The sequence below is a fragment of the Ambystoma mexicanum genome, chromosome 9 (genome assembly GCF_040938575.1).
Source record: "Ambystoma mexicanum isolate Mex_15411 chromosome 9, UKY_AmexF1_1, whole genome shotgun sequence".
Classification (NCBI taxonomy): domain Eukaryota; kingdom Metazoa; phylum Chordata; class Amphibia; order Caudata; family Ambystomatidae; genus Ambystoma; species Ambystoma mexicanum.
The window spans coordinates 355,559,246-355,583,028 of NC_090931.1; the positions used below are offsets into that span (position 1 = coordinate 355,559,246).

Sequence of the window (23,783 nt, forward strand, 5' to 3'; positions counted from 1 at the left end):
CCATCACCACGGTACTCTTTCTCCTAAAGATACTAGACAAAGCAGCCTATCTGCAAGTCCAACAGTTCCTAGAGGCTAACAATATCCTTGGTCTCTGCCAATCTGGCTTTCGCCCAGGTCATGGAACCAAAATAGCCCTCTTAGACCTTAAGAACCAAATGGACGACATGAGAGACTCTGGTAAACCAGCCCTACTACTCCTCCTCGACCTCTCGGCGACCTTTGATCTCGTCGACCATAAAACCCTATGCCAACACCTCTCAACCACTGCACACTTCTCACCCAAACCGATAGCATGGATCACGTCGTTCCTCCAAGGTAGAGCCATGAACGTCTTTTCAGACCTAGCATGCGCACACCCCAGCACGATCCAATGTGGAGTCTCCCAGGGCTCCTCCATCTCGCTGACCTTGTATAACATCTTTACAAGGCCTCTCTTCAGCATCCTTGACGCACTAGGCATCACATATATCAACTACGCTGATGATATACAGATGCTCCTAACACTCTCTAGTGACTACGTCGTAGACTCCAAAACCTTTAATGCCATTTACTCCACGATCTAAACTTGGATGGCAAGGAACTGGCTTTGTCTAAATGGAGACAAAACGGAACTCCTGCTGATCGGGTCACCAGAAACGCTAAAGAAACTTGACAACCAATATGATGCCTTCACCACAGATAACATACCAATCAAAGTCTCTGAAGCTGTTAAAGCCATGGGAGTCTACCTAGACTGCAGCCTGTCTATGACCAGGCAAGTAAATGCTATTGCATCCTCAGCAGCCTACCATTCCAAACTCCTCACCGCAGCTAGACCATTCCTTACACAACAAAACTGCCTAACAATAGCTAGAGCTATTATTGGCACCCAACTAGATTATTCTAATACCCTTCTGGCTGGGACCTCCCTAATAAACATGGAAAAAGTACAAATTGTCCAAAATAATGCACTCCGGGTGGCCACTGATATCCCTAGAAGAGAACACATCTCAGCTGCCAGAAAACAAGCACATTGACTATCCGTCAAAGAACGCGTCATTTTCAAAACCCTGGCTCTCACCCATAAATGCATACACCACCAATCACCACCATACCTTTCTCGGAGACTCACCATACCTCCTACAGTTAGACCTACAAGAACCCCATACACAAACCTACTTTCGGGGGCCCAACGTCACAATAGCGCAAGCCAGAGGTACTAGCTTATTCTTCCTCGCCACAACACAATGGAATTTCCTCCCACGCAACCTCAGGAGAATCTCCTCCCACCTAGCTTTCCGCAAAGATATCAAAACGCGCCTATTCATTTGAACTCCCACCAAATACTCCGAAACCGCACTCTAGGCACTGAACTGTTCTGTATGTACCATCCTAGTAACAAAGTCATGTTGTAATTATGCCAACCGTTGTTCCTTCTCCCAACATTGCTACGCCTCATGTAACCAGCAGCATTGTCGGTACCTGTAACATGTAACTAAGTCAATCTCCTGTAACAGTGCCTCGAGGCCCTTGGGCTGCCAGTGCGCTTTGTAAATTCAAATAAATAAATATAAATGTATCCCCATTGCACTGAACTGTAAGTTTCTGTGTGCAATGTTAAAAAGTACAAGAATTCAAAAGGGAAACAGTTTCCCAGTACTGATAGTTGGTAGGTAGATTTTTCATTTCATGGCAAATCTCCTTCACCTGTGAGAACTCCAGCAGTTTTAGCTGGACTCATGGATATGTGATCCCTCTCCCGAGTGAGTTGGAGCTTTTTCCCACTTACTCATTCTTTTACTCTGTTGATGGGAAGCCTAGTTCATTACTTTATATTTTATTTTATGGAGTCATGTTTTCCTTCATATTTTCTAAGGCATCTGTGATTTACTTTTGTAGACCAGTGCTGCTTTTGCGCAGTGCTACAGGGAGGACTTTGGGCTTCCCTTTGCATTTTATGTTATTTTCCTCATGGGTAGAGGCATACTTTTTATCCTTTCTATATTTTTTTATGTGAGATCAGCACACCCCACCTTATGTGGAGTGCTGAGGGGTTACATAGTATCCCCTTTCTCACTGCTCCTGTAAAATTTCTGTTACAGTGACAAGCAAACCTGAATAGCTGGTGGCAGTGGACGTGTTCTACTGACTTTTGTGTTATTTTTACCTGCAAGCTGTGTGTGCACAGAAGGGTCACCAATGATCCCAAATGTTGGCTGTATTGTTCTTTCACCATTTCGTGTGTGCTTGTCCTTTCTTGGTCCTTCTTCTGCCATTCTGGGTGTGAGAGGTCCTTGTTTCACCTTTGTCTTTGGCGGAATCCCGGACACATAGCACTTTGATCTCTAGCAATTTTTGCACATCTATTGCACTGTTTTAGATACCCTGAAGGATTAAAAATAATATAAACCCTGTGTGAAATATAGATCACATAGAGCCAGCTTTTCTTCCTCCAGTAATACACAGTGGGATCTATTGAATTAGCCATTGTGCACAACAGAAAATATATATGTGTTTTTTATGTTTGTGATGATGTTTTGTATCGGTGTAACTTAATATTGGAACGTTTTTTAACAATACCTTATGTTCAGATGAATTATGTAATGAACACCTGGGTATTCTTTTATAACATGCTTTTCATATTATTAAAATTTGAATATATATTAGTCTCGATGTTTTCCTGACCAGGCCCACTGCCCTATTCACCAATAGAAGTCTGTTACTTGAATATTACTATTTGTGTTGTTCCGTGAGACATAATCCCCCTTGTGTTTTGGTGTATTCTTCTTTCGCCATTTCGTGGGTGCTTGTCCTTTCTTGGTCCTTCTTCTGCCATTCTGGGTGGGGGAGGTCCTGGTTTGACCTTTGTCTTTGGCGGAATCCCTCGGGAAGCCTGCCAAGGCTCCAGAGTGTCTGTGAAGACAGGAAAAGAAGGAGAAGTCCAACATTCTGCAGTCCTTTGTCTAATGGCATTGCTGCCTGGAACAGTTCCAAATGGGAGGCTCAGCCAGCCCCCAAAGTTTGAATGTAGATGAGTGCTGATTTGCTGGATATTTGGATAAATGGCCTGGATCCGAAAGCTGAAGACACTGGAACAGAAGAACTGAAGATGAAGATGACCAAAGACGCCTGCAGCCCCTTCCATTAACCAGTGAAGTCTGCTGAAGTGACCACTGCTTTCCTGACCACTTTTTCAAATCAACAGGGAAGCTCCAAAGAGGGCAACTTCCTCCCATGGACTGGTGGGCATAATCAGTCCTAAGACGACCTGCAATTTGAGCCATCCCACGACATGCCGAGACCTTCCTGGGCTGCAAACCACCAATACCATGGGAGCTTTGACCATCTTGTGGTGCATCGCCTTCCGAAGAACAAGTCCTCCTGAAACCTCAGTGGACTCCCGCCGGAACCCCAGAAGCAAGAACCCACTCCTCAAAGTCCCCCCACCAGAGCGCAGGACTGAGCAATCGAAGAAAATCGATCGGATGAGAACCGTCCTTCACTGGTGTCTCTGAAAAGGTGCCAAATCCACAGATCTGTGCGAGAGCATGAAGAATCCCCTGCCCTGAGTCCCCCCTCCCAAGCCCTGCTGAAAAACCCCATCCAGAGTCCCACCCCACCACCACAAACAGGGAACAGGAGACTGTGTCACCAGCCGCTACAGTGGGAAGGCATCCAGTCTCATCCTCCTCATCACCCCTAAGGCACAGTGGGACGGGCAATACCCACCTAGAGTCATTCTGTCACTCCTGTGTGGTCACGGGGGCAACCTGTGCAGCCGGAAGCCCGCCCACTCATGCCGAACTCTGGAACACATCCAGGGAGCCCTCTCCGAAGTTCCTGACCCGTTTACCTACAAGAACTCTTACTTAACTGCTAAAGAAGATTTCCACAGGAACTCTTGACTTTTCTACAGCTTGTGCCTGCCTTTTTGACCCAATTCTGACCCCCAAAGAGACTCAGAACTGGATAGGAAACGACTCCCAAAGCCTAAGCTGTGTGAAGAGATTGCTAAGTAACTTAACTTGTGTTGGTGTAGTTTCTAGCATAAGGATCTGAAACAAAGTGTTACGAAGTTCTCACTTACCTTTTAATTGTTTCACCATTATTAAAAGTAACTGCAAGCTACTTACTTGCCACTATTGGTAGGGCCAGTGTATTATTCCTGAAACAGAACAAGTCACATGTGTTGCATAGTACTTACTTGCAATAGTATAACTATAATATTCCTTAAATACAAGTCACATAGTTGACTGCAAAGTTATTACTTACCCCTGAATTACACAATGTCATTCCAAAAATCACTACAAAGTTATTGCTTACCTTTGAACAGTTTCTACTATTCTAAAACATATCTACTAAGTTTACTATAACAGTGGTTTTACTTACCTTGATTTACCTACTGCCGTTCTACAAGTCTTTTACACTGTGGTTTACTTACAACAACCACCATATTGGGGGCGTGGCTTGGACGCCATGTGAAAGGACGTGCCTGTACGGGAGCTCCCGCTGATCCGAACATTATCCGGCTGAATCCGCGCAACGGCCGCTACGATGTGGCATAGACGGTGATGACTGTAAATGCGAAGCTCGGCTGCACATGTGGATGCATTTTCATACGGGATTGTGCAGCGCTTGTGTCCCCAGGAGCCGCGTGAAGTTTTTGGGCCGGAGCTTCGCCGGCAGACAAAATGGCTGCCGCCGCTTGATGTTGGGACAAAGGATCGGGGACCGGATTCCAGAGGCGACTCCCTCAGTTCACGTTCAGTGCGATCCAGCGAAAGCAAGCTTGACTGGAGGTAGCCGAAACTGTGTGGCGACGGGGGGACATAGTGCCCCCAGGCTTGGGGCCTAAGCGAGATCGAAGGGACGCTCCTGATCGAAGATATGACGAGCAAGCTCCTGAGGGCGAAGAATAAACAGCCCACGCTCGACGAATTTGCCAAGACATCGCCTGGCACCGAGGGGACCAGGAGCAAAGAAAAGGCCCAGCCCAAGGAGATGGCCGCAGGAGGAACGAACCAGGAGGTCCTGGCAGCGATCGCAGATCTGAAGGCGACATGGGAGACCAAACTCCAACTTGCGGTGGCCGAATTGAAAACTGCGATGGAACTTCAGGTCGGGGCGGTACAGGAGGACGTGAACCTCCTGAGGCAAGATGTGCGAACCCTGGCCGAGCGCACAGAGACCCTGGAGAAGGAGATGGGCCCGACTGTGGCGGAATGCACCGCGCACAAACGAGAGATCCATGCCCTGGTGCAGAGGGTAGGCAACCTGGAAAGCAGGGCTGAAGAGGCAGAAGGTCGGGCCCGCAGAAACAACATCCGGATTGTGGGCCTACCGGAGGGAGCTGAGGGCCAGAACCCCACAGATTTTATTGAGACTTTGCTGCTGCAGGAGATCACCGGAGGTGCCCTAACGCAGGGATTTGCAGTGGAGAGGGCACATAGGGCCCTGATCAGAAGGCCACCGCCGGGTAATCCGCCCAGGCCCGTGATCGCCAAGATCCTCAACTACAAAGACCGGGAGAAGATTCTGGAACATTTTCGTAAAGGGGGCACCATACGGCGAGGGGAGGCAACCATCTCTGCTTACCCCGACTACACTCTACAAGTGCAGCGCAGTCGGATGAACTTTGGGGCGGTCAAAAGGCGCCTGCGGACGGCCGGTTTCAAGTATATGTTACTCTACCCAGCCAAACTTAAGGTCTTCTTCAAGGCTAAGACGCTGTTTTTCGACACCCCGGAGGAGGCCATGGAATGGCTCGATGCGCAGAACTGCCCTCAGGAGCCTGATGAGCAGATGGCGGACGGAGCAGGGAGAGCTAAGTGAAACAGTGGGCCTGGCGGACTTTGAACATTTGGACTGGAATATAGTCTTTGCCACTTTGTGATGGGGATGCACTTTTTAACTGTTTCGAACATGGTCCGCGAGCGCGGATGTAAATGTGTAGGGGGCATCCGAGGGCCGTTTTATTCGTACCCCAGTGTGTGGTTAGGTTAGTCACTGTGTGGGGTGTGACACCCTGTCGGGTTCTCTGCGGGGGCTTCCGTAGAGAACCGAACACGGGGATGCCTGAGATCCAGGGATGGAGCTGGGCGGTTGGTTGGGTTAGGGGGGTGGGGGGTGTTAGTTGTTATGTGAGCCTGGGGAAGAAACTGAGAAGGGATGTAGTCGGGACTGGGGGGAGGCGATCAGACCAGAGGGGGAAATGGGAGCTACGGATAAATCATGGGAGACCTTAAGGTATTGACATGGAATGTTAGAGGGTTGAATAGCTACCTGAAGCGTAATAAGGTCATGTTGTATTTGAAGAGGCAGAGGATAGACGTGGCCTTGTTACAGGAGACGCATTTGACACGGGATAAACTTGAAATGGTGCGGAGAAAATGGAGGGGGACAGTGGTTGGATCCACATTCTCTGCGTATGCCAGGGGTGTGCTGGTTTGGGTTGCACCACATGTCCCGTTCAAGCTCTTGGGGGAGGTTGTGGAGTCGGACGGGCGGCTGGCCATGGTTCGGGGGATTGTGGAAGGTAGAGTTGTCTGTATCATAAACACTTATGCGCCCAACCAGGACACAGCGACTTACTTCAAGACACTGTGCGCGAGACTCGGTGAAGGGATGGGGAGCACAGTAATCTGGGGTGGAGACTTCAATTGTGTGCTTAACCCCAGGGAGGACAGGTCGGATGACAAAATGGTTAGGCCTAGCCCAGCGGCCAAGGTGTTGCAGTCGCTGCTAGCGGATCTAGGCCTGGTAGACGTGTGGAGAGCGAGACACCCGGGTGGGAGGCAGTATTCGCACTATTCGGCTCCGCACCAACTGCACACGAGGCTCGACTACTTTTTTGCCACTCCAGACATTCTTACGGAGTGTGAACAGATTGACTACAGGGCGAGGGTCCTCTCGGACCACTCGCCCCTAATCATGCATTGGCGGCTGCGCCCCCCACGTGCACGGATTCCAACATGGCGCCTTCGGGCGGAAGCGCTACGGGATCCGGTATTCAAGGAGGACATGAGGGAGGAGATAGTCGCGTACTTTGAGTCGAACACAGGGAGTGTCAAATCGGCTGGTACTTTGTGGGAGGCTTTTAAGGTGGTGATGAGGGGAGTTGCTATTGCGAAGTCCAAGGGATTAATGGGCGGAATCCTGACCGACCTGCGAGAGGCCGAGATCGAGCTGGAAAAAGAATTGGAGAAGGGTGGGACCGATGTGGAAGTAGTTACTGAGCTGCAGCAGCGGTGCTCTGGGCATTGGGACAGACTTTGTAACCTGAATTATACGAAGTACATTGAGAGGTTGCATGCGGGTGGGGACAAGACAGGCAGGCTCCTCGCTTGGCTATATAAGAGCGAAACCCCTAGGGTCCCGATCCGATCGGTCATCACTGAAGGGGGTGCGGAGATCGATACGCAAGAAGGGGTAAATGGGGCATTCGCAGAATACTACCAAACATTGTATGAAGATCGGGAAGGGGGGAGCCGAGAGGAGATAGATGAAGTACTCGGGGATATAGGCCTGCCCAGAATCAGCGATGAAGAGCGAGAGGAGATGGATGCTCCGATCACTCTGGAAGAGCTCAGAGAAATAGTGCGACAGCTGCCCACTTGCAAGGCCCCGGGGGCGGACGGGTTCCCCAGCGAGTTTTATAAGGCGTATGGGGAGGAGGTACTCCCACCCATGCTGGACATGTTTAATGAGGCGTTTGAGCTGGGACAGCTACCAGAAGCACTCAGGGAAGCGGTCATAGTGCCACTCCCCAAGCACAATACACCGGGACACGGTTGCGGCTCCTATCGACCCTTGTCAATGCTGAACCAGGACAGCAAGATCCTAACAGCTGTCTTGGCGGCTAGAATGAGGAGAGTGATAGGCAAGCTGATTCACCCTGACCAGACGGGCTATGTCCCGGACAGGAACATTACCCACAACCATAGACGCCTACACAGAGTGGTCGAATGGGGATGCAGCAAAGACGGCGAAATGGCGATAGTGGCGCTGGATGCGGTCAAGGCGTTCGACTCTGTTCGTTGGCCGTGGCTGTTGGCGGCACTGGATCACTTCGGAATGGGGCCAGGGTACAGGAGGTGGGCCGAATTATTATATAGCGCGCCTCTAGCCAGAGTTCGTACGGGGGCAGTAGTGTCGGACAGGTGGCAGTTAGGTAGAGGCACCAGGCAGGGATGTCCTTGGTCCCCAATGTTGTACATCCTGGCCCTTGAGCCCTTGGCAATTTACCTCCGGCAACAGTATGACCCGGTGGGCATAGAGGTGGGGGGGGAGAGCCATCTGATATCCCTGTATGCCGACGATATGCTGTTGTACCTCCAATACCCTGAAGAGAACTTGCAATATGTCTTGGAGGTGATGGAGAGGTTTGCTTGGCTTTCTGGTGTAGCGGTCAACCCTCGGAAATCCACTCTGTTCCCGCTGGGCGGCTATGTGGGGATACCGGCTGAGAGGTTGCCAGTATTGCGAATCCCATGGGCGACAAGCACCTTTCGGTACCTTGGCATAGACGTATATCACACGACCGGGGAGGAACACAGGCACAACACTGAATTGGCAGTGGGGAGGATCGAGAAGTGCATGAGGTTTTGGGAGAAACTACCTTTGGCGATGATGGGCCGGGGTGCTATGCTTAAGATGGTCGTGCTACCTAGGCTGCTGCATTATTTCAATAACATTCCATACATGATACCCAAGGGGTTTTTTGCTAGACTACATGGGGTATGTAGAGATTTCTTATGGCAGGGCACGCGTAACAGGGTCGCATTGTGGAAATTGCAGAAGGCTTATGAGAAAGGCGGCGTGAGGCTGCCGAACTTTGAGGCCTACTACGTGGCAGCGCAGCTGCAGTACGTGGCCAAGTGGCTTTCGGACGACGAAACCCCGGAACATAGACTGTTGGGAAAGGACTGCTCCCCCTTCTACCTGCGAGAGATTATTTGGGTATCCAGCACATGGATGAGGGGGCGTCCTAAGATGCTAGCGTTGGGCAGGAACATGTGGCGAAGAGCCTGCCGGATGATGGGGGATCCCCTGCCGTGCATGCCGCAGCTGCCGCTGGTGGCCTTGGCAGGGGAAGACGGACAGCTTAGGGCCATCCTGCGGACATACTGGGAGTCAGTGGGGCTGGTCACTTTGGGGGACATTTGGCAGGATGGGGCCTTGGCGGAGTTCGCAGATCTGGAGGCAGGGGCGGGGCTGCATGCGGGGCAATACATGACGTTCCACAGAGTGGTTAGGGAGGTCCGGAGCACTTGGCCCAAGACCGTATTGGCGGACGAGCCGGATGCGACACTGGAGATCATGTATGACGCATCCGAGGGCGGGCATGAGGTCTCCAGGCTGTACGAGATGCTGATGGCAAAGGTTGGGAAGGATTTGGGGTACCTGAGGCTGGAATGGGAAACAGAGATGGGGGCCCCGATGGCGGATGGGCAGTGGGAGCGCGCCCTGGGGTACCACAAAAGAGTATCGAGGAATGCCAGGTTTAAACAGATACAACTATATATCACGCATAGGGCATACATGACCCCCCTGAGAATTTCCAGATTTCGAGACGCTGGGCGCCAGGCGTGTCCCAAGTGTAACACAGAGAACGCTGATATGATTCACATGTTCTGGGCCTGCCCTGTGATTGCAACCTACTGGGGTGAAGTGGCGCAGAAGCTGGCAGGGAGGGGCATTGTACTTAAGATAGATTCGGCCTGGGCCTGTTTGCTTGGAGGGTACCCCAGGGCGCGCAAGCTTCGGCACGTGGAGAAGCTTAAAGATTTGGCTTATACACTTGCCAAACGCAGAATAGCCATGGGATGGAAGAATTGTCAGAGGCCACGGGTGGAGGTATGGTGGCGTGACCTCCAGAAATGGGCTGCCGCCGAGACGACAGCATGGTGGGAAGCCAGCAGGGCGGGAGGGGAGGAAGAGGTGAGCTCCCTCACGGCATGGAAGGTGCTATTGACTGAACTGTTTAGTATGGGGTCGACCTCGGCTGGATCTGAGAGCGACGGAACCCCACCACACGGAACGGACAATGATGGTGGACACCCTACAGGCTCATAGGGGGGAGGGAAGGGGATTGTTAAGTTAATGTTGTTCTGTTTTTTTTTTTTTTTCTTTTCTTTTTTATATCTGTTGTTTGGCCTTTGTTGTGGCTTGATGTGTTCTATTTATGTTTTGTTGCACTGTGTGGTCGTTATAAAATAAAATACATTTAAAAAAAAAAAAAAACAACCACCATATTGGTCCCATACTGTGCTTGCTTATTCTGATAGTACCTACCTTTCTGAATACCTATCCCTACCCGTGCATGCATATAATAAACCATTATATTTCCATAACCAAATGTGTAAGTGTTTCCCCGGACCACATGCATGCCACAAGCTCCCTGTACCCCCTCACCCACCCCCGCACAGCCCTCTCATCGTCCCTAAAGAAGCCTGTTCACCCACCATTGCTACCTCTACCTAGAGTAGTACAGACCTATACCAAGAGTTAGAGCCCTGCACTGCCAAGTAATTCTATAAAGTTCCCACTCTTACCCCTTTACCACTCAATATACGTCACTCAAACAAACAAAGCACTTAGGTTAAAACTCCTTACCCTACAACTGCACCTGCCAACTTTGTAAATCCTCTCTTGTTGAAATGAGACTCTGCTCTTCAATAAATGCAATAAATACAAATTGATAAATGAAGCAATAATAAATCCATATATGGTTGTGCACTTTTGCAGAGTGCCTGAAAGGAAGCCCGGGCAGTGCTGGGTGTGTCTGAACTAGTTGTAAATCGGGAATGGGGTTGTCTGGTCCCAATCCATATCCCATACAGAGTGTGTCTTGTTGCTGGGCAGAAGTGAGGTAGCTGATCCCTTCCATTCAAGGGCTGGGGTCACTTCCCAGCCTAGATGAGGGATATAAGGAGAGGATGTGGAGTCATTCTGGATGTCCCCACTGAAACGTAGGGTCTGAAGAATGAAGATACTGCAGAGGACGCCAGAGAACTGCTGCTGCAACTTGTACTGGACAAGGTAACTACCACGAACCTCCAGACCATTTCATCTGCAGCAAGGGAAGACCCACATCAGGTGTCGCTCTTCTTAAGCCTGGCATTCTCAGCTAGCCTTAAATCCTGTACTGCTGGTCTTCTATTTCTGGACCTCAGAAACATCTTTGGTCTGCCCAGGGCCTGCATCATCTAGAGAATTGTCACTACCGCTGTCTGGACACCTGGCTTTAGGGCTTGTAACTTGGTCAATGTCTTTGTTCCGTCACTCGAACTTGGTCACCCTACTGTTGGCACTCTCAACCATGAAGAGGGGTATTCCTGGAACCTGTCTTCACCTGTCCTCGTCTCTGTGCCTACTTATCCAGAAAAGGGTCTCTTCAACCTCATCTCTTGCCCGTTATCTATGTTGGGCTTTCCACCACTGTGGAAGGTCAAAGCAGTCCTCCTTCATCTCATCAGATCAGTCCAGCCCAGTGGGTCATCAGAGCAGTGAAGTTTGGCAGTGAATGGAATCACTGGCAGCTGGGTGGATCTTAACCGGCATCTGAAATGACCACTTCACCTGCAATCGCTAGACCTCATTTAATGTGACCAATGGCATATGTAGTTGTGACCAGCACCTCTTAACTACGAGGAGATATTTTCTTTTCTTACCAAATAAGAGTTCAGGGGGAGAGACTGCATGCCTGTTTTGGCCTCCCTTGTTTCCATAGGAGCAATAGCTCCCCCTTGTTTCCATAGGGAGCAATAAAGTGTAAAGTCCGACCCTACGGATACCCTTACCTGATCGTAGGTGCTGTATCCTTGGCCTTTTATTCTTTCACTGGGTTCCCTAGAAAGTATGCATTGGGTGCCGCAACTTACCTAAATGAGAAACCTGTTTTCTCTTACTAGTGTTTTCACAGTAGAAAACCGCTTGCATTGTATTGAGCTTAATGCTTTCCTACAGTGAACCTTTGAGACTGAAGGAAGCTTAACTTTGGTGCTGCTTTAAAATTATAAACTGCCTTTCAAAACTGTGTAATTAAAACAGCCTGCACAGGGAGCTCCGGATATATTTTCTCACTATAGTTGGATATCTATTACTATACTTTACTATCCTACTCCCAAGTAAGGCACCACCTTGTCTCACCATGAACTAAAACAAAGTCTAGCATGATATGATCCATTACAAACTCTTAATAATTACATTTCTGACATGAAGGTGCAATACTCTTTCAACTTTACCATGCCAGGTTGATCACGCCATCTGCTCTTACCAACATTCTGGAGTTTGATCTGAGAACAACGTCTAGAGATGCCTTGGCAAATAAACCAACAAACTTCCAGGATTGGCCAAGCATTCTATTGAGCCCCTCATGCATCCAACAATGTATTGTGTACTAACTCACAATTTTACAAGTGTACCTTGGACACGCGACCCAATTATCACCACACTTTAGGCCATTTCCATCTCCTCTCTTTTGCAAAATGTTGGTCAGCAGGGCCAACATGCATACATACTATTACAAAAATCTATCCCATAACGTATCATTTTCTCTATGTGTTTGTAGCACCTATTTCCCACTTTTTCATCGTTTTATCTTCCCCATGCTCTCTAGCAGACTATGGTCTAGATCAGGGTTGTCCAACTCCAGACCTCGAGGGCTGGGATCTTGACCGAGTTTCAGGATATCCATCATTAATATTCATGTCGAAAAATGTGCATACATTTATTTAGTATCATTGTAGGCGAATGTATCTCATGAATATTAATGCGGGGTGTCCTGAATATCCGCCATGGATCCGGCCCTCGATGCCTGGAGTTGGACAACCCTGGTCTAAATACCCTTGGTGTGGCACAGTGCACCACTCTACGGACAAGTTTCAGTACACACATACTACTACAGTGGTGATTTAGCACAGTACAAAAGCATATTAACTTCAGCTCCTAACACTATTGCTCTGTATTCATTTAATATTTAACTCTTCTACCCTGAACTGAAGTGGGTGGGTTCTACAGACCACCCAACCATGCATGTACTTATGCTAAAAGTGTTTAGTTACCTTTAGAAGTGTGCATATTTTGATGTCATCTGTTTATAAATAGAGTATTTTGTACTTACCTGTGTGGACTTCTGTTACTTACCTGTGTCTTATTTAGCACCAAGCCTACCTCCTCCAGAATGTAAGCCTTACTGCTCTGCCACTCTACCATTGAGAGTTTGGTTAGACTTGAGTGTAAACCCTGTTGGACCACTAAGTTGGCTTCTCAGAACCCCTCACCAGAGTAGGTCATAACAAAAACCCTCCTAACACCCCAGAAGCAGTGCAAAATCATATGTGGGTAGACCAAAAGAAAAATGGTTGGCCTGCCAGAATAAAAAAGCTAGATGAAGGGCAGGATATGAATACAAATGTGTACATAATCATGGTGAATATCCTTTTGCATCCGGAAATTGTGAGGCATCATGGGCACATGCTCATTTGCAAGGGAGCAAGTAACTCGATCCATCCACACCCTTGTTATCAACCACAGAGCCATAGACAAAGGTGTAAAGAAAACCCTGACAGTGGAAATATGCACTGAACAATGTTATCTGGGTCTTGTAGTATGAATATGAAGCTGCCTTTCCATGGAAAGTTACCATGTCACGTGATATTTAGGGTGATGTCACTGTATGCCACATTGATTCGGATGCTGGGAATAGGGGAGATTGGTGTTGTTTGTATGTCCTGCTGTATTCAGATAGTAGTATGGATCCGGTTCACAAGGGGCTGGCGGGTTCAGAAGTGAATGACAATATCATAAATGCGCAGCGGAGTGGCTGCTCCACTGCCTTTATTACGGAACAATCATAGGGGTAACTGAAGCGAAATCAGATAATCTTCGAAGAAAATATTCTACAATAAGTGTTACATTAATAAACAACATCAAAATCTCACGCAACAGATCAAAGCCCAGCATAGGAGTCACAAGTGGAAGCATAGGGAATGCAAGTGGCAACTCCTACTGACTCCTAAATTATACCCTCGCCATCATACGCTATGCCCAGAGGGCCTAGACATTACATCTTTTCTGGTTTCTGCAGTATGAGGGTGGTGGACAAAAGGTCCCGTGTCTTCAATTTTGTAATGTATTATGCATTTGTACTGTGCCTGCTCCCACACAGTGGTCTCCTGGCGCAATTTCTTTCTGAGGTTATGTATTGTGCCCATGCATGGGGTTTCTAGACAGCATAATGAGAAGGAAGACGGAAATGGCTCATCTGGAGTTTCAGTCTTAGCAGCTATATGACTTCAAGGGAAACAGTAGTGTCCATAACTGCTGTCACCTAAATGATGTCCCCGGACTGTTGCTAGTGAGGTAGATTGGCTTTTCACAAATAGCAGCTATCAGAAAACGAGCATGGTCATTATTTATTTATGTATTTATTCAGGTTTTTTGTAGAGTGCAACATTTTTAAGTTTTTAACTGCCTTGTGGATAGTGCAAGGTGTTCGAGCCTGATGTTGAGTTCCCGCTACGACTGTCTGATTGGCTGAATGGGTTACTTGGTCAGGAGTCCGGTGGAGGGCAGTCAGTGGAGTGTTCTCGGACGAGTGCGGCCCACTCCCCCAGCAGAGGGTAAGGTGGTCATAAGTAAGTTTGGTGTGAGTGAAAGCTATGAATCTATTCCCATAACTGCAAAACCTTGGGGCAGTTAGACATAGGATGCTTGTCGATCCAAGCAGAAAGAGGCAGTATGGGACCTCTTGCGACATCATCATGTATTACCATGAGCATCACGCCGGTTATGGTGGGAGAAGGTGTGCTGTCCTTCAGCTTTGCTCAGGTGAGAGAAGAATAAATGCTAACAACATCCGTTTATAGGCAGAAATGCTGGGTAACACTAAGATATTTTCATCAAGCATGCCCTTTAAGCTATGGCCTCCCTAGGAACAATGCCCTGGCCCTGCTGAAGTTCTCTGAGCCTGCTAGTAACCCAATAGAACGGCCTCAGCATTATGGGAGTCTGGATCTCCGCTGGGCTGAACCTCCGCTCTTCTGAGAGGTATCTGCATATCCAGGCATTTGGACCTCTCGCTCTGGGCTGCGGTTACATTTTCCAATTAAAATCATGCAACAGGGTGATCTTATCAGCTTTAGGCACGTAAAGTATGTTTTTTGTACCGTACCTATGAAATATAGGCAGGAGAAGTTGACAGACAATGTTAGTGCTAGTGGCATAGTGTGCATAGCATGGCACAGCAGAACATAACATAGCAGAGCATAGCAAAGCAAAATAACATAACATAAAAATAAACAACATAGCATAGCATGACACAATTACATAGCATAGCATACCTTGACCTAACCACTTACCTAATAACATTGGCTATGATAGCATAACATCATAGCATGAATATGTGACATTTCAATTGTATTCCTAGGCTTAGGTGTTTGTGGGAGTTGGCTAGGTAAGTTGGGATCAAGAAGTGCTGACTGAATGTCCAAGCTGCCATCTAAAGCTTAACTGTCCCTTTCATCTCCTTTGCTATACAGCTGTTTGCACTTTCAATGCAGTGCTTCCTAATGACATCTTGACCCTCCTCAAACCAGCCGAGTTGCACAACCAACTAACCAGAAACAGCTGCCAGAGAAAACGCATGAGTTTCAAGAAATGTAGTGTTACACTCAATCAGAACTCTAAGGCCGTAGTCAACTTTAGTGATTGGTGTGCCCTCTGGATGTCACAGGTTCAAATTCTGGTGTGGCTGCTGTGCAAGCAAACAGTACCACCTGTACCACCTGTGATTTATAGTTTTGGGGAATGGTGAAGCTCTCTTCTAACTCCCCCCACCCCTGTAGTTTCATCCATAGACAATGGTGGGTGTAATCGGGCCTGCCTGTGATCACTTTAATTCTGCCATAGATATTAGAGAGTGTGATCCCTTGTTTATGGTGAATACTTATGCTTCTTCACTCAACCCCTAGGCTCACCTGCATCCTTCCATAAACATAGACGTTTCTGATCTAGTTGTTTTGGTGAAACCTGAAGCTCCACCCTCCCCCAAACACATCTGGACACTCACCTTCATCCTGCCGTAGACACTGGAAATAGGTGTGATCTGGTGTTGCCTATGGCTGCCAATGGTACCGCAGAGCCCACAGATGACCTGGCAGTCCTTCTCGCAGTATAGGCTCAAGGGGTTGTGATGGTCAGGGCAGGACTCCTGGTTGAGGTCCGAGTCTCCCAGGGCCTGGAGTGTTTCAATGATGCGAGCCAGTGTGACATTTGGTGGTGAGCTGGAACAGTTTACCTTCTGCCGGCACACCGGGCACAGGAACTGGATGTCCAGGTCACCAGAGAGGGACACCAGACAGCTCTTACAGTACGAGTGCCCGCATTGCAGCATCAGGGGCTCCTTGAACACCTCCAGGCAGATGGGGCACTGGAGCTGGTCCTCCAGAAGGGGAATGCTCATTTTACGAGCCATGCTGATCCTTTGCGTAGAAGGGGAGCACTGGAGGAAGTAAGACAGTCTCTGATCCTTAGTCTGTCTCCTTTTGAAATTACTTGGATCCGCCAGGTTACAGGGTAAATATTGCTTGAAAAGATCCCTCTCTCGCTCTTCAATTCCCCCTCGCTCTAAGCAATTGGTAGTAAAGCCAGCAAAATCTCCTTCAAAGTCACCAGAGGGCACAAAGGCCTTTCAGAGGAGAGTGTCAGCTTGCCCGAAGAGTCTCTGCACCTGTGTGTGTAAGAGAACCAATTATAATGACAATCATAATGACAGTATTGCAACCAGAAACCTTCTTTTGTGATTATCCCCCATGTCATTCACCCCAAGTGACTTTATGCTTATTACTTGTAGGAGCACCAAGAGGCCACCATAATTGACAGGAGTTGTACTACACAAGACCTACATTAATTAGCAGTAACCATATGAGGGATGACAACCTCATTAGTCAGACGGGAGCGTTTCAAAAATGAATTTATTAAATACATGTCAATAACTTTATGCAATATTTTTTCTTTTTCTTCTCCTATGCTATAGCTATTTCACCACTTACTCCAAATCTTTGTTTGCATGAACAGCCAGTATTTTTATATGCTACCTGTTTGAAAATCATACATTTATCCTTTCTGTCTGTTAATCTGGTGTAGAAATTGCTGCAGCTCCACCGCCCCCACACTGTGGCTGAATCATTGTTTGCTATTATAAATGCCATGGCGACCAACAGCTTATCAAACTGTGTAATGTAAACTTCTGCCCAGATATCCAACGGTACCAGTCTTGGATCTGGGTCAACCCTCCACGCTATCACGCTTAATAATACAGCTATTGCTTCCCTCCAATGAGTCTGTACTTTATAGCAATTCCAAATTGTGTGGTTGAAATCCCTAGTTTCCCTCATACACCTCAGCCGTGGTGAGCTCCTACTCTTACCCATCTCCGTTATCTTGTCCTGTGAGTAAAATCAAGTAAACATTTGATTTGAATACATCTCAGATGTCAACAGATGGCTATCTCTCTAGGAATCCTGGTCTTTCTGCCAGTCCTCTTCTGTTGATCCCTCACATTGTTTTCCCACTTCACCTTCAATAAAGGGCTTAGACACAAAGTTTGCAACCACCTTGTAGAATGTTGAGGTGGACTTAGTTTGAATATTAGCTTTAATTATGTATGTCGACTTCTAAAAATGAGTGCTCAGGTAGATCAAACTTGTTTTCCGTTGTTTATTCAGTGTGTGCATAATTTGCAAAGGCCTATAAATGTCTTGCTCTATGTGATGAATCCGAAGGATTTGCCCTATTTTCCCCTTGGGGAGTCACCCCTTTGAGGCTAGGGAGGTGAGCTTGCTAACCAAAACCGTCCCAAGGGGTTTGGGAAAGCAGGACTTCACTGGGAGTGACTCCCCTCAAAGGGACAAGGACTAAAGCATTATCTGCATACATAGGAATCTGAGAGACTGATGTTACATTCAGCAGTGGGACTCAAAACAATATTGAAAGTGCCTTTGGATTGTTGACTAAAGACAACTGGTCTCTCCATGGTACTTGACAAATGAACAGAAACAACATGCTCCTTTTTGGTCACAGAGTGAGAATAAAGACGCAATCACCCTTGAATGGAGAAGAAGCAATGGGCAGAGGTGAGCCTACGATGTGAGCACCTCACTGAGGGATGGAGCCGCACTGCACAATGAAGCCGGTTGTGTCGAGGAGAGAGGCAAGAGAAGGAGAGAGATGCCATTGACCAGGCACAGAGCCGTGCGGAGTCGGAGAGGCCAAGGCCGAGCAGAACAGCCTTATCTGGTAGCGTGACCATGCGAGGATGTGGTGAACCTGGTGCCCGAGAAACAATGCTGAACCCAGAGCATGAGGGAGGAACAAATCCTCAGCTGAGAATGAAGAAGATGAGGAGCAGCGAAATGCTGATATGCGCAGAACACAACTCGCTCATGTCCAGACAGCAACGCCAGAAACCTGTGGAGAATGCCACTGCTACTGAGCAGATGCCAACTCACTGGAGCAAACCGTGAGATGGAGAAGGGACCCAGTTAACTCATAGTGGAGCTGGGCAGAGACCAGAGAGTGAAAGGGGAAGAAGGAAGAATTACCCTAACCTTAGACCAGGGGCATAAAGAAAAGGAACCAAGTAACAATAAGAGTTACGGGAACCCAAGAAACCTGAATATTGTAATCAGTGAAACGGCTCAAAAAAACTCAGAGAACCATGAGAGGTATATGGACAGCGGGATTATGAATGCTCCAGGGAGATAAGTGAGACATTGGGACAAAGAAGGCCATGTGGTGGGAATAGGGATCACCTATATCCCAAAGAAATAAGTGAAACCGTGAAACAGGAACCCAAGGGAGTTCAAGAAACCTGATTGGTGTAAACGTCCAGATGGCTCACAGAAACCCACTAAAGAGTAAAGCGAGTCACATTGGAAAAGGGGTTAGCCATACCTCAGAGAGATAAGTGAGACATTGAAACAGAGAAACGCAAAGGAGCCAGAGGGGCCAAAGGCGGGTCCCTAGTGGGGAGAAACCCACCCAAGTGGAGGAGAGGGATTAAGGAGGCATCACTCCACCTACGAAAACTCAGACATTTGATCTTTGAGCTTGAGACTTTATTTTGTAAACTTGAGAATCTTTTGGAACTATGACAAGACGGACAAAAACTGTTAAACCAGGGAGAATTGTTTTCGAAGGACAAGTATTGGATCCCAAACAAGGAGGGATTACTGGAAGCCCTGAGAGAGATCAGGGTGAACAACTCTGAAAGCAGAACACTCTGCATAGTTTTCTTTTATATTTGTTTCTAAGCGATAGGCCCAGAATAGGGCATAGGTTTGGACATAGGACCATTCTTGGTATTTTGACTATTGACAAGCACCTTATTATAGTTTCATAGAGAGGGAACTCCCCTTTTAACAATAGGACTAGAACGGTGTATTATTTTAAGTGAAATAAAACCATGAGTCAGAGTCCATTTTCCGGCTTGCCACATCACTTAACTGAAATCCTTCCTGCTAATCATTGAAGGAATCACATAGTATCACAAATTCTGGAGTTGGGGGTTTCTTTCTCAAAGAACGTCGCCCCTCGTAGAAGAAAGGTCAGTTACAAGAGGTAGCCACTCTGCCCGTTTGATGGACACAGTCAGTGCAAGGGGCCCACCTCCCAGCAACCGCCAGATCAGGGGAAAAAGCTGATGGCACAAAATAAAAGCTGGGCAATGGTATCTGGCTCGTAGACAGGCGGCAGTTTCAGTATGAGGCAATAATCGATAAAAAAAGACAGAAACTTGTTGGTCCTGAAGAACAAACGCCACCTCTCCATTTAACAGTGCAACAAAGAAGCAGGCAGCTAAGCAAAGGCAGCAGTAGAGAAAACAGAGTAGAAGAGGGGACGGAGCAAACACGCTGGAAGCGCTCAGCTAGAAGGTAGGAGGAGAAATTAGTAAAAGGCAGGCACAGCGAGGTAGCAAGAAAAACACTAGCGTCTAACCCAGAGAAATCTGTAGAGTTGCAATGCAACGCAACATGAGGAGAATGAGCTCCGTTGATAAGGACAATGGATGACGCCAAGAAAAGAAAAACTAGACCGACACAGCACATTGGAAAGAAAACATAGTGTGCCGGTCAATGGAGGAGCTTCCAAGCATGCCAGAACTTCCATGATGGGTGCATCAGGACACATAGTGCCTCCATACAACACTTCTATAAGTAGTTACATTTCTTTGTTTTGACAACCTCTTTGCTGCTTCATTTTTGGAACTCTGGAGTCAAGGCTTTTCTCATGTCAGGACAACAACTGAGGGGTCAGCAGATGAGCCAGGCCCAAATAAGGTATATTAACTCTTGCATTAGAGATATAATGTACAGGAGGAGCCCAAGGTGCATTCCAAAGGTTGGACAACAGTAGCACAAAGTGTCTCAATGTGGGATGAACCAACATAACCATCAAAAGGGTTGATGAAAGAAACACCAAGTCTCTCAACATAGGATGGACTCAAATTAATGTTCCAAAGGGTGGATAAAAACAATAAGATCTCTTAGTGCATTCTGGGCCAAACTAATGTTCCAAAGGTTAAAGAAAACAACACAAAGTGTCCCCATCCTCAGAGATGGGACTCTGTTTGAATATCCCAATGAATCGCTCTCCTTTGGTTTGGTGTTGAAGTGCTGGCGGGGCTCTTCTGCCCTTCTTCAGATCAGCTCCTTTTGTGCAGGCTCTAGATGGTCCCGGCCCGGCCTCATATGCATTCAGTTGCTCCCATTTGGTCTTTTTTTGTGGAAAGGTTGGAGGGAAAGGAGTTACTTCTGGTTGACCGTGTAAGCATTTCAGCACGGCAATTGTGGAGGAATTGGAGGAAGTGTCATTCACGATATCAACAGTGGAATTCAAGATGGCGCCTTCTCGGCGTTGTATCGACAAGCCACTTGCAGCTCTAGTTCTTTTCCAACACGGCGACCGCATCGACCCGTTCTATGTCTGTCATCTCTATGATTGGGGAGGTGCGTCGCTTCGGTTTCGCTCCACTGAGCCTAGCCCGTGCTTTTCTCCGCGTTCCAGCTACTTTGTTTAGCGCTTACTTCCTTACTACTCTGTCTTCTGTCCCTTTGCTTTTCTCGCGCATCGTCGCAACTTTCTTTTTCATATTTTCCTTTCTTTTCTTCGCCTCCACTCCGGATCCCTTCTAGCATTCTTGTTACCTTCTACTTTGCTTCGGCAGTCTAGGCTGTTGATTCCCCCACCTTTTTCATTCTGAATCCTTACCTTTCTCTTACCCTTTTTCCTTTCCTTTTCTACCCCGTGTTTTCTTCTTACTTCGGATCCTCCTTGTTTTCTCTTCTTCCTGTGCTCCTTACGGTCTGGTGTTTTAACCAGTCACAGTACTCCTGCCGGTGTCCTTCCGGTGCCTGCTTCCACACTTCACATTTCTGCATTAGTTCCACTGTCCTGCGAGCCATTGGAAAATTGTGGAATTACGCCTATTGAACGTCTCACCTTGAACCATTTCTCTTCTACTGCTGCCTACGGAACTTACCTACAATCTACTGCAGTGCCCATCGGTATCTTTGGCTGGAACTCACCTTTTCCCAGGATTCATCTATTGGGTTTTCTTCCCCACGAGGGTTTCCCAAGGGTGCTGCCCCGAGGTGCACTGAGCCCAGTTTCTGGTCTCTGGACACCTTAGGGGACGCACCAACATACTGCTGGACCTTCCTCTTCCACATCTGCAGCAACAGGCAATTCTGAGTACCCGTTTGGGTTGTGATAGACCGGGAGATGCTGCCAGGTCGGCTGACCCCTTCACAAGTTTACAGGTGCTATCAACAGGGCCCTATCACCACCCTGTTGTAATATTTGGGCTTCTCCCTCCCTTGTAACCTCTGTATACCTGCCCTACACCCCCTTCATGCCATCATCACACCACCATCTCGTTACCCGTCCCACCTCTAACTGGCCCTCCTGAACCTGCCTATGCAAATTTCCTAGTCACTTCTCCTGGTGTTCTGCACATTCCTCTCACTGTCTTCTACTACCTCCTTGTGATCTTCTCGTGATTCCTTCTAAGTTTGATCTTTACAACTCGTCCTGATGATATCTTCCAAACTGCTTCTCAATCTCGCCAACAACCGCCTTTTGACGTTCTTCAAATGTTTGCTCAATTGCTCCTATTATCTCATCTGATAGGCTTCACCCCTTTTCTCAATCCCTGCCTACAACCCCTGCCCTCCAGGAGTTTCCCAAATGCATTCCCAAGCTTTTCTATGTCCTTATTCTGATGTTCTCCAAACTGCTTCCTCTGCTTTAAATATTTATCAAACCTTTCAGTCAGATGTTTACCAACCTCCCCTTCAATTTCATCAAATTCCTCCTTAAAATCTCCTCCCTCCTGCTCACTCTCATCCAAGTCTTTAAGATCTTTGCCAACCTCCTTCTTAAGATGAACAATCCACTCCCACTGATGTTCACTAATATTCTCTTAAGTATCAACCACCTCCTACTAAATCTTAACCTCCTTAAGCTGTTCACTCATCACCTCTTTAGATTCACCAACCGCCTCTGTAATCGCAAACTCCTCCTTAAATGCTCCAATCTGCTCCAACAACCTCCTGACCATCTCCTTTACTCTGCTAACCTCCCCAACAATACTGTCATTGCCCCCTTAAACTCTTTAACCTCCTCCAACAGTTCTCCCTCCTCCTTATCCTCCTCCTTAAGAATGCTCATCACTTCCTTAAGCTCCCCTGTCAGCCTCCTAGTTTTTCCCAACTTCCTCATCAGTAATCCCAACCAGCTTCCTAAACTCACCCATTGTCTCTATGGAGAACTCCACCTCAGGCTTTCAAGTACCTCCATTCTTTGCTCTGGCTCCAAACTCCCCTCATGTTACTCTCTACTTTGCTCCACAATCGAGTCACCAGCTCCAAAAAGTGATCTACTTATCCCAAGCTCCGGACCCAACTGATTGAGCCCTTGGATTTTTACAGGGTCATGGTCCCGCCTTCTAGCCTAACTTTGAGGTAAGTGTGCAGACTTTGTACAGGGAACTTAGGAGCTGTAGTTCTCCGGGTGGGTCCCCATTCTGAGATGGACCGTATCCTCAGGAGCTGAGGAACTGAGTCTGCCATTTTAGTCTTGGCATTCCTAACTCCCTTTTCCTCTTTAGGTTGCTTGTATAGGAGTTGGCTGGTAGGTTCCACCCATGATGGGGACTTACAGTTCTACAGCCAGTCAGATAGCACAGCGAGTAGAGCGCTCGCTTTGACATCCGTGCAGAGCCTGCTGACGCAGGTTCGAATCCAGGCAGGGCCAAATCCATCCTTCTGAGGTCGATAAATGAGAACCACACACCGTGGGAAATAAGCAGCGCTCAGATACCTGCGGGTTCGTAGCGTTATATAAATGCACAAACAAACAAATGCAGCAGAGTTTGAGGCTGGTTGACCGCTCCATTCTCCACAGCTTTCTGGCGTTCCCGTCTGGACATGAGCAGGTTTTGTGTTCCGCTCAGTGTCACGATGCCCGCTCCCGGGGAGCCGGCTCAGGCCCTGCGTCCCCGAAAGCGGACATCAAGTCCCCGGGGAAGGTCCCAGCAACCCCTTATAGGGGCCCTTTGGACAGCGTCCTGGCGCCCATGGCGCCAGGCTCATAGAAAACGTCAGTCCTGGCGCCATAGGTGCCAGGCTCATTATGAAAGTGTTTGGGTGCACTTACCTGATGCAGACCATGCTGCAGAACCCCGGCCTCCTTGAAGCCTGAAAGGAACTACTTTACCTGTGGGACTCATTTACCAC

The 23,783-nt window shown here is 47.9% G+C and overlaps 1 protein-coding gene across 2 annotated transcripts in view; it reads right to left on the reverse strand.

Moving 5' to 3' along the window:
* TRIM50 (tripartite motif containing 50) overlaps positions 1–23,783 on the reverse strand; it is a 360,887-nt gene that overhangs the window by 194,830 nt on the left and 142,274 nt on the right. For both annotated transcript variants that reach the window (XM_069614781.1, XM_069614782.1), the window contains exon 2: positions 16,055–16,714. In XM_069614781.1, the coding sequence (XP_069470882.1) occupies positions 16,055–16,459 (405 nt within the window). In that variant the 5' untranslated portion in view covers positions 16,460–16,714. The remainder of the gene's footprint in view (positions 1–16,054; positions 16,715–23,783) is intronic.